At 33.3% G+C, this 13,079-nt stretch overlaps 1 protein-coding gene across 1 annotated transcript; it reads left to right on the top strand.

Annotated features, from left to right (window-relative positions):
* The first annotated feature begins 6,463 nt into the window (after positions 1-6,463).
* LOC149550942 (leucoanthocyanidin reductase-like) lies at positions 6,464-9,024 on the top strand. Its single transcript, XM_089790025.1, has 4 exons — positions 6,464-6,772; positions 7,213-7,347; positions 7,430-7,667; positions 8,900-9,024. Exons 1-4 carry the CDS (start codon positions 6,464-6,466, stop codon positions 9,022-9,024), a joined length of 807 nt encoding a protein of 268 aa, XP_089646151.1.
* The last annotated feature ends 4,055 nt before the right edge of the window (positions 9,025-13,079 follow it).

The raw sequence follows: 13,079 nt of genomic DNA, 5'->3' as shown, positions 1-13,079 counted from the left end.
TACAATAAGAAAGAAATCCAAATAATATTAAATCTTTGCTGAAACTCCAATTCACAAGGATGTATAGTTATGTTCTAATAATCAAATACTAACAGTAAAAAACACAAAGCTGAAATGGATATGTCACTAGTTTTTCTCCATTCATTCATAAAACAAGCTTGATACTAAAATGTAAGTGTTTTCTCTTTAAATTATATCATGCTGATCACAAATACTAATCACAGATTAGTTATCCAAAAGGGTGCAATATTATATCAGACAGAGATTAAATAAATATCCAACGTCTTTAAAAACCAAACAGAACCAATCATATCACATTTCAATAAGGCAGATATTAGATACAGTGAATAACTTCAGACCAGTATGGTACATATCACTTTTACATTATGATGTATCTATAACAGTGATTACTTGGTCTTGCAAATTGCTCTATAGAAATTCTAATGATACTTATTGCAGTTCAGTAATCAACATTAGATCATTTTTCTCAAGTTGAATCAATATCATCAACTTCAAGAGCACCCACACAGCCACTAAGATGTTCTACTCATAGAAGAAATTTGTAAAATATTAATTGTAAATGCAATTTTTTATCATATAACACTGTGATTGTATTAAGCTTCTTTATTATTTGTGAATGAATGACAAACCACTTAGTTTTATAAACTTACAAGTTTCTTAATTAGTAACTAAGGAATAAATAATGAATTCATTAGTGATGTCACAGTCACCTTACTGCTCATGAAAAGTAACTCTTCTCTATTTTCACTCTTCCATGAGGTCACTTGTCCACCATACAGCAATACCTACACAAATATAACATTAATAATTTATACATATGATGTAAAAGAGAATTGATAAACTGAAAATGACATCAGAACCACAACTCAGATTAATCCATTAATTTCTGTTGACACAATGTTAAAATCAAGGGATAGAGAAAATAAAAAGTAAATATGAAGTAGATCTAATGAGCCACATTAAATATAAGATCAAGGTTACATTAAACCATCCTATGCTCTTAAACTATTATCAGCAACCAGCAACAAATGACACAAAACCAAGTATATGCACGCATGTAAGTATTAATTATTTTTTCTCAATTTCACTCTTCCATGAAGCCAGTTGCCTATCATACAGAAGAAAGATACACAAATTCCACATATAACCATATAATCAATGAAATGATTAAAAAAATTTAATTTCAGAACCCTGTACCGTGAGCAACTCATGAATAACCTGTTTGTGGTAATCACTGACATGAACGAAGCAAGAAGACTAAAAAGAAATAAAGCTATCATAATATTGTTTTAGGTATGGCTCCAAAGAACCCTACAATATGCCCTATATGCCCTATGAATGATATCAACAACAATTGACAATAAATCAGGAATATAAACATATAGAAATATTGATAAACTATATTATTCCTGCCACGCCAAAAAAAATTGATGATCGTGCTGATGGACTACCATCTTGCAGTAAAGATAAATTGGATCAAGCTCTCAATGTCTTAAGCTTTGGTGACAAGAATTTCAGTGGGTTGTGTTTCTTCGCTGACAAAAATAATCTAAGCTTGTTAAATTTCTTCAAAGATCATAATAAAATATTTTGAAGTAGGAACAATCAGTATACTATGTAGTGTAGGTAACATTGATGTGCCTAGAAGCCTTTTGTTTTTAGCATTAATAGATTTAACATAAACTATTAGTCTATTAATGAGGAATGTAGACCTACTTGGACTTGTTACAATCCTAAAAACTAGAACCAATATTTTTCCCTTTACTCACAAGGTTATAAAAACTACCATAACCAAAGTCCAAAAAATCCAAAATCCAAAAAGGCGTGAATTGGAGAGAAAACTCAAAAGCTTGATAGAAAGAACTTAAAACAATAGATCGTTTCAAATCTCAGTACAACCTCAACGATGAACACAATTCAAGAACAAAACTTATTTATTGACCAAAATAATACCTTAGAGCTTCTCTTAGATTGAGATTCCTGTGTAGATTTACTATTATTTGAACCAGACATTGATGTCCAGGCATGGTTTAGCATAACTTGAGTTTCTAAGCCTAACTTTCTAACCTCTGAAAATGGAAGTTCAAATGTCGATCCCAAAAAATTAGTTGAATAATTGACCTGCAGTAAGAGAAAGTGAGCAAAATTCATATACATATTCTATTAAACATTTGAAGACATGAGATTTCTACATTCCATCAGGTGAAAATTGAAAGAGCTTCTAGGAGTAACTGCGTAGACATTTTTCAATCTAACTAAATCAAATTAAAACAAAAATTATGTTAAAACACCATACAATTAGAAGTTACAGACTGCACAACATTTTTGTAGTAATAAAATCTCAACAAAAACGTAAACCATATCTAATACAATGCAATTACATACCTGGGTCTTCCCAGACAACTAAGTGGTTGGTCATGACTAAAAATCTAAAGTATAGGATCAAACATTGTTGGATAGAAAGGCTTCCTAGCTTCAAGCCATCCAATCTCATGTTCATTTTTTTTCTAGGACTGAATCCCCAAGTTTCTCCTCCTGAAACTTGTCCAAGAATTAAACAAATGCCTCAAGTGTCAGATAGCCAACCTATTGGGGGAAACTAAAGCTTTCAGGGTGAAACCAATCATGTTTGTTGAAAAACATTTTAGCACTTCACAAATAGTAAGGACACGATTTCTACTCAATATAAATATCATAGAAAAGCACTTCACAAATAGTAAGGACACGATTTCTACTCAATATAAATATCATAGAAAATAATATCATATGCTTACTAGGTTTTATGAGCAATAGAGAATCCTCATTTCTACTAAGTATGCCTAAGTGAAAAACCTGTATTAGACCAGTAATGATCTCTAGGATATCAGTAGATCACTACAAATTACTCACCTGAAGGTAGATGCTTGTCTCAAATTGGCTCTTTAGAGCATATTCATTAAAAATGGAAGCCAAGGAAGCGATTGTTACCTACAATGTTTCCAAATAGATAAGGATGGTATCGTAAGAAATTAGAGTTACGATAAAATAATAATCTTGCAGTTGTTTATGCAAGCTGAAAGGCAGTTAGATAAAATAATTAGTTGTCTTAGAAAATCCTGGAGTGAAAACAAATAACTATATTATTTTGGATTTTTTTAAATTAGAATACTAATGATATTTTTATCATACTATCATCATTATAATCTACTAGAAATAGAAAATTGTTCATGTTCAAACCTATCAATAAATGCTTAAATGCAACACCTTTTCCTATAGAATAATTCATCTACTCTAATTTTAAAAACTTATAGAAATTATATTTCAGAAGTTTGTTAGGCAAAACATGTAGATAGATATGAAATTATTCTCATGCTCAAATTACACACCCAGTGATAGCATAACATATATTAATTCAACGAAACTAATTTTAAGAAGGGTTCAGTAATCTAGATGCATATTTCACATGTGAGCAGTGGTACTCTACAACAATCATGAGATAATGTACAAATTTTGGTGAGAATGTTGAAATGTGATAAATAAACTTAAAGTTTCATCTAGAGTTACTTGTTAGTGAATGTACATGTAAGTTCATAAGGATCATTATGATGAAACTAAGTTACAATCATGATTCCAGGAACAACCCATCAAATAATAAACAAGCCAGAATATGAATTTTATTAAATTTTAAAAGTTTAGAGATTAGAGATTGGATCTGTAAAATTTTAAAAGGTTATTGTTTCAAGTGGTTCATTCACAAATCTTGTTTCATTTGAGATGGTTAACAAATTGAATCTACCAAGAATAGCACATGTTAGGCCTTACAAAGCACAAGGATTGGATGTTGGATGTTGTGTTGATGTGAAGGAGCAAGCTTATCTTCCCTTCACCATTGGATCATATAATGATGTTGTACTATGTGAAATTGTACCTTTGAGTGGTTGTCCTATAATTTTAGGAAGGGCTTGGCAGGTTGAGAAGAGATCCCTACATGATGGCAGAAAGAACACCTACACTTTCACAAATAATGGAGAGAAGATGGTATTAACACCATTGGAGGAGCACAAGACAACTTGGAAGGTGTCAGCGAGCATTAGCATCTTTGAGAGGGAAAGGTTCCTAAGAAAAGAGGAACATGGTGAAGCAATGGAAGATGTTTTGATAAAAAAGGATGATGCTTTGAAGCAAACAGATAATGAGAATGAGGTTGAGGAAAAGAACCTAGAAGAGGATGATATGAAGACAAGTTTTCCATTTAAAGGACAAATAAAAAATGAGCAGCAATCAAGTGTTGAAGAGCAAGGAGAACCTAACACCAAAAAGGTTCAAAAGGTTGTAGCAGAGGTAAAGAGAAAGGATGCTGATGAAGACAAAAAAAGATCAGGTCTTGAAGGGCTTGAGGGAAAGGAGATGATTGGAACAAAGATGAAAAGTACAAATGCTGATGTAAATAGCAAAGAAACAAGGCTTGGAGAAGTAGATATGATATTGATTGGTTCTATATGGTGTCCATTGAAAGTTGGACAAAGAAAATTCACAAAGACAATGATGACTGAATCGGATAGAACAGCCACCAACTAGGAGTTGGTATACCAAGGCAAATGGCAAGGGTGTGAAGAAATGTTGTAGACAGTAGTAGAGGTCTCAAGGTGCAAAGAGACTAAGGATGAGAAGACAATGGATATGAAGAGCCAAGGGAAGGCTAAACAAGGTGATTATATATCAAGCATGGAGAAGTATGAAAATATGAGTTATTTTGGTTTGTTATTCTAATTTTGTTGTAGGCATATGAGAATATGATGGAGATTCCTAGTGTGGGGAAGATAGCAATAATTGGTAAGAGTTATGTTCTAGAAGGAGCTTGTTATTGCTTCTTGTTTCTACCTATTGTTAGTATCTTATTGAGCTTCACTTTGTTTCGAGAATAGCTTAATATTCTCTACTAAACAGGGCCAACCATGTGAAGGTGGAAGCTCATTTGGCCCCACCCCCCTCCCCCTAACATCACTCTACATTCCCTATTAACATCTAAAATTCATTCATTCTTTCAACCATTAATAAAATGTAAGATTCAATCAATATCACATGATAACATTCATTAACACATTAGATTCATTAACATGCAACATTCATCAATATTCTGCATTAACACATAATTCATGAACATTCATTAGCACAAAATTTAATTCATTGAGACATAAAATTCAGTCATTATCAATTAAGGTATGTAGATGACAATCATTTCTTTTTTTTCTTTCTATTTCATTTTTCTATGTAAGCTCTAAGAGGAGCATCAGTGTCATCATCAATTCCCCCCCATCAGTTGTTCTATTCTCTGTTCTTGATGATCTCAAATTCCTATGCTGTTGCAAATTGGGGTCCTCTGCAATAACAAATAAAAGAGTTAAATTAAAAAAAATTTATTATAATTGTTGCAAGTGTTTAATTATTTTAAATAACATAACTATGGTGCTCTTTACCTGATCTAAACACATCATTTTGTCTGGACTCAACGTCAACACGATCATGAACATCGACCCCTCGATCCTGTACAGCTGCTATACAAAATGTTATGTTAATCCAAACACCAATTGCAATTACATATAAAAAAATTTAATAGCAAATGTATACCTCCACCACTGGGATGCACATCATGCGAACCTTCGGCATCCACAGATTGTGTAGAAGGATTGTTAGGCTGCATTCCAACATCCTACGCATTGTTATCATTGCTTGCTTAAAACATATATACTCACTTTATATTGGAACTTAACATCAAATAGACTAATTGGTAAAGTATTCAATTTGAAATAAATTTCATTTAGCTTATTTACCTATGGCTCAGATGCATCATTATTAGAACCTTCCACACTGATTTCAGCTCGTAGCTGTTCAGCCACGGCTCTATAGCCTTGTTGGAAGCCAATTCTCTTATCCTCTTCTATGAGGCATCTCTTGAACTCTGAGCCTTGCATTTTTGCATGGTATGGTGAATTTTACTTGCATTGTTTCATCAACCAATGGAGGGTAGTTAAAATATCAAAAGGAAATGGTAAATAGTTAGTAGGGTTTCCAACCCTTGTTACACCTTATTTTGGTCATGTTGAAGTTGTTCTAAACTGTCTTTGGTCTTTCGGAGTCCTAGAGGATCCAATTTCACTCCATCACGACTGCAATTATTTCTATTCTTAAAAAAATTAAAACTTTAAAGTCTAATGTAATGGGCAGTGCTGAAAACATTTAATACTCAACTTGTATTTTGCTTTTGTTAGCAACGTGAAGTCTACCTGACAATCAACAAAAAATCATCTATATCCATCACAATATAATAGGAGAAAAATCGAGTAGTTTTGATGGAGCAATCTACTATATAAATGTTGTGTGTTTGTATGCTTTTCTTGTACCAACATATTTTCTCCAAATTCTTAAGTTGGGTAAGAGTTAGTTCAGCTCTTTGGAAATAAAAATGGCTGCAAGTGCTATTGCATTCCCTCATTCTTTCAATCACTGCCTTTATTCTCAACTATTGGAGGAAAATTCAGTCTCAACCATGGCCTCCATTTGTGAGATTTCTTCATATGAGGATTTTGTGAATGAAGAGAAAAGTAAAATATTAGTGATTGGAGCCACTGGTTATATTGGTCGCTTTGTTGCTCTTGCAACTATAAATGTAGGCCATTCTACCTATGCTCTCATTAGACCCATCACTACCCATGATTCAACCAAAGAAAAGTGCCTCCATGAATTGAAAGATTCTGGTGTTAACATTGTCTATGTATGTCACTAGCTTTGTTCATAACTAATATTTTGTGGTAGATATGTATGGCACAATTGCAAAGTGTGTGTACTTGTTTAAAATATTGATTTTACAGACTGTAGATTGTTTTCATTGGTCATATAGGTTTAGAATATATGATTAAGCTTTGCTTGTTTGTTCATGGTAACTACTATTGCAGTTGTTTGATAAATTGTTAGATAGCGGTCATCTCACAAATAATCATGTTTGACTATCTTGTTGTGAAGTTGGGTATTTAGAAATTATGTTAAGAAGGGGTGTTCGATCAGTGATCTCCTTATCAATGAGTCTAATTTGGTTGGGATCATGAGCTATATTATAGTTGTAAAAATTTGTGTTGTAATGGGTTTTATTAATGTCTACATGTTCTGCAATGGGTCTTATTAATGTGCATGTATATTATAATGGGTGTTCTGCAGGGAGATTTAAGTGATCATAATTCAATGATAAAGGCCATGCAAGGCATTGATATTGTTATTTCAATTGTGGGCGGTGGTCAACTTACAGATCAACTTAAGATTGTAGATGCCATTAAAGAAATTGGCACTATTAAGGTCAGAAAATAGGACCCTAACATTATTACCATGAATGCTTGTTAACTGTAATAGACTTAAGAATTGTTGAACTTTGATGCAGACGTTTCTTCCTTCAGAATTTGGGCATGATATAGATAGAGCCAATCTAGTAGAACCAGGGCTAAGCTTTGACAAAGAAAAGAGAGTTGTTAGGAGGGCAATTGAGGCATCCAACATTCCATACACTTGCATCTGCTGCAATTCTATTGTTGGGTGGCCTTACTTTTATCATACCCATCCCTCTGAGCTTGCTCCTCCCCAAGATCAGTTTGAAATCTATGGAGATGGAAACATCAAGGGTGAGATTTTAAATAATGTCATATTAGTAAATGAAGGAATCTTCACTAATCTAGATTGCAGAGTCTGGCTTCAATTATTGAATTGTTTATATTGAATATGAAAATCCACTACTGTTATTATATTCTATTGACCTATTTATAATTGATGAGCTAAATAAGGGAGTCCTAGCATTTCCCATCACATTATATAAAAAATTTGATACAATTTTTCATTTACTAATACTTACAACTCTTGCTTGAAGTTTCGAAAAACCACCAGAGCCGAGCTTGTGTGTCCCGTGCTTTTCTAGTCTTGCCTTTGTTGCCTTTGATGTGTCAGACAATCTATGAAAAGTTTGAAATATGTTAGGATAAATATAGAGGTTAATTAGTACATAATTAGATTCTCAATAGTATCGCATACCTTGCTATACTTTCCACTGGTGTAATATTATTTTTCTTGTCAGCTTTATACTTTCCATCCAAAATCAGAGCCTGCCACTCAACCTCAGGAACATAGGGCGGACACTCGTACCTGGGGTTATCCCGTAAATTTTTTTTGTACTGGTCCCTAATATACTTCAAACATAAACCAGCTTTTTCAAGGAGCTTGTTTCTCTCGAATGCATGAGGTCCAAAGAGTTGGGTCATGCTCTCTATAAGATCATCCTTCAACGGTTTGCGTTGGTTATTCCACCTTTTAAGTAAAAAAAAACATGTTAGACTCATAAATGAAGTGAAGCTACCTTTAATATAGTTCAAGAAATGGATGAAAAGGAAAACTATTATAGCAATGATATGAAATCAAAATAGTGGTTTGGGGTTTTAGTTAGGATATGATGTTCCACCAGGGTTGCATGGTGGGCCCGAATATTTGCAAACACTCATCACCAAGTTTTCTCCAAAAAAGATCATTCCCTACAAAACAATCATGGGATCATTAGTTGATGAAGAGTGATCAAAAACTAAATTACTATTATATCACTATAGAATAATAATAACTTTAAAGTACCTAGAACTTTGGCTACTTTTAATGGAATGCCTTCATCGTCACTGACGATCAATATGACATCCTTCACTATTCCCGTACTAGGAACATGGGAACATCTAGGAAATGATGTTGCAGCTCCTATTGCAAAAAGTTTCATAAGTTTCATAAGTCTTTGTCATGAAGTATAAAAGAACAAATGATAATTGATGTTAAAAAGTTGTAAAAAAAAATTGTTTGTGGCTGTCATAAGAGAGAAAAACAGGGATTTGTGTACCAGTGGATGGTGCAATAGTCAATGCCTATAAGCTACGTGTTGCTGACTCAGTAGTCGGAAAGAGATTTGTGGTTGTCCTGGATGGAGGCGGCGTCATCATAGGATGCAATTGATGTGAAGATGAAGAATAAAATTGTTAGAGCATGCATAAATATATAACGCGTGGACTAGCATGGACAAGATTGTTAGAGCATTAAAAAAAAGGATTGTTCGATCATGTATTGTCAATGATTATGATCATTCCTATATATATTTAGTGGAAAATAGAAGTGGGCAATGGAACATGTGATCTACCTGAACCACCTGCAGCACCCTCATCATGGGAACGGGGCTTGAAATCATGCAAAAAACTCTGTAAAGACAACACATCCATAGTTTAATTAATGCCATAAAAGAGCATAACATAAAAACCATTATTGAACTCTTGTTCTAATTAAAAATTTCATTAATACTTACTTTTAAGGTTTCAGAGGTGTGCATCAATTCAGCTCCCCTTTCTCTTATTTCCTGAGTAGTAGGCTTTATGGTTGCCAAACATAAAATTTCTCTACCAATTTTCTTTAGCAACTTTTTAGTCAAACCGATCAGGTCATCGGTGTCTGCTAAATCAATATAAAAAGGGTCCTCCTCAGGGGGGGGGGCTGTGGATCAGGGATTGCAGGTTCCTTTCCTTCCCCCCGACCACTGGCCCTCTGTGACAACAATAGTATTAGTATTATCAAAATTACTCCAAAACAATGAAGAAAACAACATTAAAAAAATAACATTTTACTTCTATCTAGTTTGCACAATTACAATGAGTTTTACCTGCTCGTGTGTAGATGACTTGGGAACATCGCCAGCATCCCCTCTGGGCGGTTGCTCCATATTGTGCCCCTGTGTCAAAGATCAAGTATAAAAATGTTAGCCAAAATTTTATTGACTAAATGGTATGTTGGAGTCATTGATTAGAAGTTGGTTTAATAGTATGTACCACCCCCATGATAGTAGCCTCATTTGTATCTATGTGGTTCAAATTTTAATCAATAAGAAGCTCTTCCCCTGCACGTATTGATTTTATCGCACAGATGAATACACGATTTCCCTCGCACGCCTCAAATATGCAATTGGGTCGCTTTATAGTTGACCCAGGTCATGTACTATTTATAAAACCCGCAATATTCCATGTTGCTTTTGGCCTTCCATCAATGTATATAGCCACACTATTACTTTGATTATTGTCTTGCTGTTGTATATAATTTTCCGAGAGGGCATACCTACGCATACTTTTTTTATATTGAACAATATGCATCCAACTTTTGTAATCGTAACATGGTCCAACATGCTCCATCAATTCAGAAACTTTTTTGTAAGACACCTTTATGTTGTCCATAGAAAATAGGCCCAAACCATGTAGTGATGATGGTGCTATGCAATATATCCTCTCGTTAACACAAAAATTAGTGTTTATTGGAGGAAGTTCCTTGGGTACCCAATGTTTCTGTAGATGTTGGTACCTCAAGGGCACCTCGATGTCGCCTTCCATCTCATCATCATAAGAACATGACCCCCCTTGAGCAAGGAAAAATTTTATGTGTTTATTGAATTTCCTTCTACTCCTTTGACCTCTAGTTAATCTCCCTATTCTAGATAAACTGCATGTCTCACTTTCCTCTTCTATTCCTATATTTCCCTCACTTGAGGAAGACACTTCTGACAAATACCTATTCGCTAGTACCCTCAAATGGGAGAGATCTTAGAAGACATCAATCTTACTATTGATAAGTGTATTAAATAGACTATCTATAAGAAGTATTGACTTATACCTGTCGATCCATGAGACTGTGCGGGATGCTCCTGAAAGGGGTTTAGTTTCCTGCAAATGTAATTCAATTATCGTGAGCATAATCACATCATAATCATAATCACATCCATCATTAGCATCACATAAAAATTAAAAACATTAAAAGTTACACAATAAAACACTTAAATCAGGCTCACATTATAAGCCTGCTAGGGAAGTAGGCCTAGTGAAGGGTTAAAACTGGGTTTTTGTATCAGCTGATGAGTTGAGGGCTTAGTCACCTTGGGGACATGCTATTTGAAGTTTTTTGATGTGTGTGGAGGTGGAGGAAACACCTAGTTAAGGTGAAGTCAAGTTTGGCACCTATTGAGGCATCGTGAGCATTTGATAGTTTGTTGATTAGATTGCTTGGATGAATCTATTGGATGGATTGAGGGACATTCATGGGATTATTCCAAAGATGTAGAACCTAAGGTGGAATAAGGATTTGGTGTGCACTCTGATAGGTTATGGAGTTGGCTTGGATCAAGGAGAGGGATCTTATGAAGATGCTTGGTTGGTGTTGTGAGAACACTATGGAAGTCCCTCTTGTTATGAATGATTGCAAGTCCACTTAGGGTCTCTACATCACCTACAGAGGAAGAATTATTAACCAACAAATTGGGTAAGCACTTATATTATGTTTTCCCTATGAATTTTATAGATATTTAATGAATTCCCTTTTCTAAACTAAACACTTACAAATGCTTTTGACCTGAAAGAAAATAAGGCTCAATACATTCATGCATCAATATGTGTTTTAAATAATTTTATTTAATTAATTTAGATTAATAGTTAATTTAGATTAGTAGCATTCTATTTGTAGTTGAAACTTTTAGCTTTTAAATAGATAATGAATAAACTATGTAACCATATATGGGTCAATGTAAGAAGTTGGGTCTCACTTTTGGCCAAAAAGTGGAAGTGTTTTTCCTATTTTTGAAATTTTTTGTCAATTGATGTCCAAATTTAAGGCATTTAGAGATTGAATATAAAAAACTTTAGAAATAAAAATTTTAGTGTCCAGAATGTAGTTTTTGAATATGTAATTTATTTGTGTACCCATATGATAGATTATTTTTTTGGTATGGATCTTTAAAAACCACTTTTTCAAAATGCTTATTTAAAGACCATACCACACCTGTGTACGGACACCATAATTTGACTCAAATAAATGAATTTTTGCAAATCTTTTTAAAGGGAGTTACCTAATACACCTAAGATTGATTAAAATATTTTTCCTTATTTTTTAATTGAATAATTTTATTTTTATTAATTATTAATTGGCTATAATGGTAAATTTTAAAACCTCTCGTGTACGGACCACATAATTTGATCAAAATCTCACTTTTTTCAAAAATTCTTTTTTTTAACCTCAAAAAAATTGTATGTAGATTGATGACATATAAATTAATTTAAGAAAAATTATAAAATAAAAAAATTATTAAAGTTTTAGTGAACTTCACTATTTTACATTTAAGTACCACCTTTCATTAAAAAATAATGCAAAAATAGTAAATAAAATCATAGCACTATAAAATTTATATTTCTAAAATCAGGATGGTGAGAGCTCTAATGGGTTTTTGATTCATAAAAAAATTTGATCGGGAAGACCCTCTAAAAATTATGGTAAGGTGTAAATTTGTTAGTTCAATACCTTAGCCAAATCTTGAGAGGTCAAGGCATAGGCTTGGTCTCACCAAGCCTATACCAAACAAAAATTCAAGGAAGGAGAAAAAAATCTTGTCAAATGTTGTAAGAAACGGGTACCCGTTATTTAAATTCAAAAAATGGGTACCCGTTTTGAAAAAGTCAAATCAGCATACCAAATCCCCCCCAAAAAATAAATTTTTAAATTTTTAGAAACGGGTACCCATTTCTAAAAAATACAATTTTTTTATGTTTTCGAAAAAGGGTACTCATTTTTTAAAAATTAAAAACAGATACCCAATGTTTAAAAAAATGAGTGCCCATTTTTTAAATTTCGGATCAAGCACCTGAGCCTAAAATGGGTACCCATTTCTAAAAGAGCATGATCTCAATCTATGGACTTCTCCAAAATTGAGACCAAACTCCTTGCTTCTACCCATATATAAGACAAATATATTTCTATCAAGAAATGAATATTAAATAGATTAAGGATTGATGGCATACCTCTAAATTCCATCATCATCATCCTCGTCGTTAAATAATAATGTTAAGCCCAATGTTTATACATTACATTTCAAATACTTAATCATCCACTGTACATGTCACAGGGTATGACAACCTCAAAAGAATATACATACATAGAATAAGGTACATCATTCTATTCTAATCCATGATACATCAAAGTAGAGATAGTCA

Source organism: Cupressus sempervirens, chromosome 6, assembly GCF_028749045.1.
Source record: "Cupressus sempervirens isolate cs-2001-9-10 chromosome 6, ASM2874904v1, whole genome shotgun sequence".
Lineage (NCBI taxonomy): Eukaryota > Viridiplantae > Streptophyta > Pinopsida > Cupressales > Cupressaceae > Cupressus > Cupressus sempervirens.
Note: the sequence above shows the minus strand (reverse complement) of the source record. Positions and strands in the feature narration are given on the sequence as shown.